General features: G+C 63.8%; 1 protein-coding gene across 1 annotated transcript; it reads left to right on the top strand.

The window, feature by feature from the left end:
* Positions 1–1,341: 1,341 nt before the first annotated feature.
* FOXD3 (forkhead box D3) lies at positions 1,342–2,524 on the top strand (the record flags this gene model as incomplete). The annotated part of the gene is made up of 1 exon (XM_044684202.1): positions 1,342–2,524. A coding segment is annotated over exon 1 (1,183 nt), but the record flags the coding sequence as incomplete, so codon positions are not given.
* Between the last annotated feature and the right edge of the window lie 10 nt (positions 2,525–2,534).

Below are 2,534 nucleotides of genomic sequence, written 5' to 3' on the forward strand. Positions count from 1 at the left end.
CCCCCCACCCCCAGCCCCAGCTAGACTGGGCTGCTGCATCCGTTTAATGTGCATTAAGGTCAAGAGAGGTGGAGTCTTCCTGCGAGCGCCCTGGCCAGGCTGCCAGAGTTGGGAACGTCTGCCTTACTCGGGCTTTATTGCATTTTGAAAACGCAGAGCGATTAACTTTTCTAGGGGGAAAAAATGGAAGGGGGAAAACTCGGATCAAGGTGGCGTTAACTGCTCCGAGACTCCCAGCTATACGACTGTTGGGATTGAGAAAATGGGGAGGAGGGGGGGAAAGGGGAAGCCGGAGAAAGGGAAGAGGGAGAGGGGAGAGGAGAAAACACGCGAGCGCGCGCACACACCCACACCCCTTTTGCTTCCAATGTAATGAGATGAACTGCCTGTAATGTGTAATCTTTAGGTAAAGGCAGACTAATGGGCTTCCCATTGATATAGTCCCCAGCTAGCGTGAAGGAAGGCTGTGGGCTGAAATGATGCTTGGATATGATGATAAGTTGTGCTACTCTTGTCTCTTTGTTGACAATTCCATGAAACAACTTGAGTTTTGCATGGCTTAGCAGTGGGGCCCCTGACGTCACGGGCAGTCACGTGGCCCCGCCTCCTGCTATATCTTTAAGTGGAAAGTAATCTATCAGCCCAGTCTTTAAAACAGGACTTTCAACTAAGGGGGCTTTTGAGTCCCTGTGCCACCCCCCTCCCCCTTCAGGTTTCCCCCCCTACTCTCTCCTTCTACAGCCACTTGGAGATATCCATCCCACACCCCACCGCCGCCAGCCAGCACCTCTCCTCCTCCTCCTCCTCCCCCCCCCCCACATCCAGGGGGAGAGAGGGAGAGAGAGAAGGAGAGGGAGGAAGGCAGGGAGAGAGAGAGAGAGAGAGAAAGAGAGAGAAGTAAAGGGGCAAAATCTGGAAGCCACTGAAAGCCGATTGAAAACAGGGGAGCCCCTTCCAAAACGCGAGAAGAGCTGAGAACGAGCCAAGAAGGACAACGGAATCACCTGCAGCTGCTCAGATGAGAAGCACCGAAAGCCGTGGAGTTTGAGCGGAAGGCAGCCGGGGAGCCACCTGCAACCCCCTCCTCCCTTCTTCCCTTTCCCCTCCTTCCCCAACCCCCAGCCCTCACCTCTCCTACTCTCCCACCTCCAATTTCCCCATCTTTTGGGACAGAGCAGAGCCCCCCTTCCTTGGCTCCGGCCAGCCCATCCCAGCCAGCCCCCTAACTTAGCCCACACTCACACCTCCTCCCTCCAGTCCTTTCCTCCCCCCTGCCACCACTCCCTCCCCACCACCGCCGCCGCCGCGGCCGCCGCGGCCGCCACTAAACTCCGAGAAGGTATGACCCTCTCCGGCGGCGGCAGCGCCAGCGACATGTCCGGCCAGACGGTGCTGACGGCCGAGGACGTGGACATCGATGTGGTGGGCGAAGGGGACGAGGGGCTGGAGGAGAAGGACAGCGACGGCTGCGGCTGCGAAAGCCCCGCGGGGCCGCCCCCGGAGCTGCGCCTGGACGAGGCGGACGAGCAGCAGCCGCAGCTCCAGCAACAGCAGCAGCAGCAGCAGCAGCAGCAGCAGCCCCTGTGCCTCCCCAAGGAGGCGGCCCCGGCGGCCGGGGGAGACCCCAGTGGCGGCAGTCCGGCGGAGGCGGACGGCAAAGGCGGAGGGGGAGGAGGCGCAGGCGGAGGAGGAGGAGGAGGGGAGGAGAGCGGCGGCGGCTGCAGCGGCGGCGCGGGCAGCGGGGCGGCAGGCGGCCTGGCCCCAAGCAAACCCAAGAACAGCCTGGTGAAGCCGCCCTACTCCTACATCGCGCTCATCACCATGGCCATCCTGCAGAGCCCGCAGAAGAAGCTGACCCTGAGCGGCATCTGCGAGTTCATCAGCAACCGCTTCCCCTACTACCGGGAGAAGTTCCCCGCCTGGCAGAACAGCATCCGCCACAACCTCTCGCTCAACGACTGCTTCGTCAAGATCCCCCGGGAGCCCGGCAACCCCGGCAAGGGCAACTACTGGACGCTGGACCCGCAGTCCGAGGACATGTTCGACAACGGCAGCTTCCTGCGGCGGCGGAAGCGCTTCAAGCGGCACCAGCAGGAGCACTTGCGCGAGCAGACGGCGCTCATGATGCAGAGTTTCGGCGCCTACAGCCTGGCCGCGGCTGCCGGCCCCTACGGCCGCCCCTACGGGCTGCCCCCGGCTAGCGCCTACCCGCACCCGGCGGCCGCGGCTGCGGCCGCGGCGGCTGCAGCGCTACAGTACCCCTACATCCCGCCCGTGGGGCCCATGCTGCCGCCCGCCGTGCCGCTGCTGCCTTCGGGGGAGCTGGGCCGCAAGACGGCCGCCTTCGGCAGCTCTCCACTCAGCCCGGGTCTGCAGCTGCAGCTCAACAGCCTGGGTGCCGCGGCCGCCGCGGCCGCCGCCACCTCGTCTCTCATCAAGGCCGAGCCCAGCACCCGGCCCTCCTTCAGCATCGAGAACATCATCGGTGTGTCGGCTGCGGCCAGTGGCTCTGCCGGGGGCGGCAGCCCGGCCGG

The sequence above is a fragment of the Gracilinanus agilis genome, unplaced genomic scaffold (genome assembly GCF_016433145.1).
Source record: "Gracilinanus agilis isolate LMUSP501 unplaced genomic scaffold, AgileGrace unplaced_scaffold45632, whole genome shotgun sequence".
Lineage (NCBI taxonomy): Eukaryota > Metazoa > Chordata > Mammalia > Didelphimorphia > Didelphidae > Gracilinanus > Gracilinanus agilis.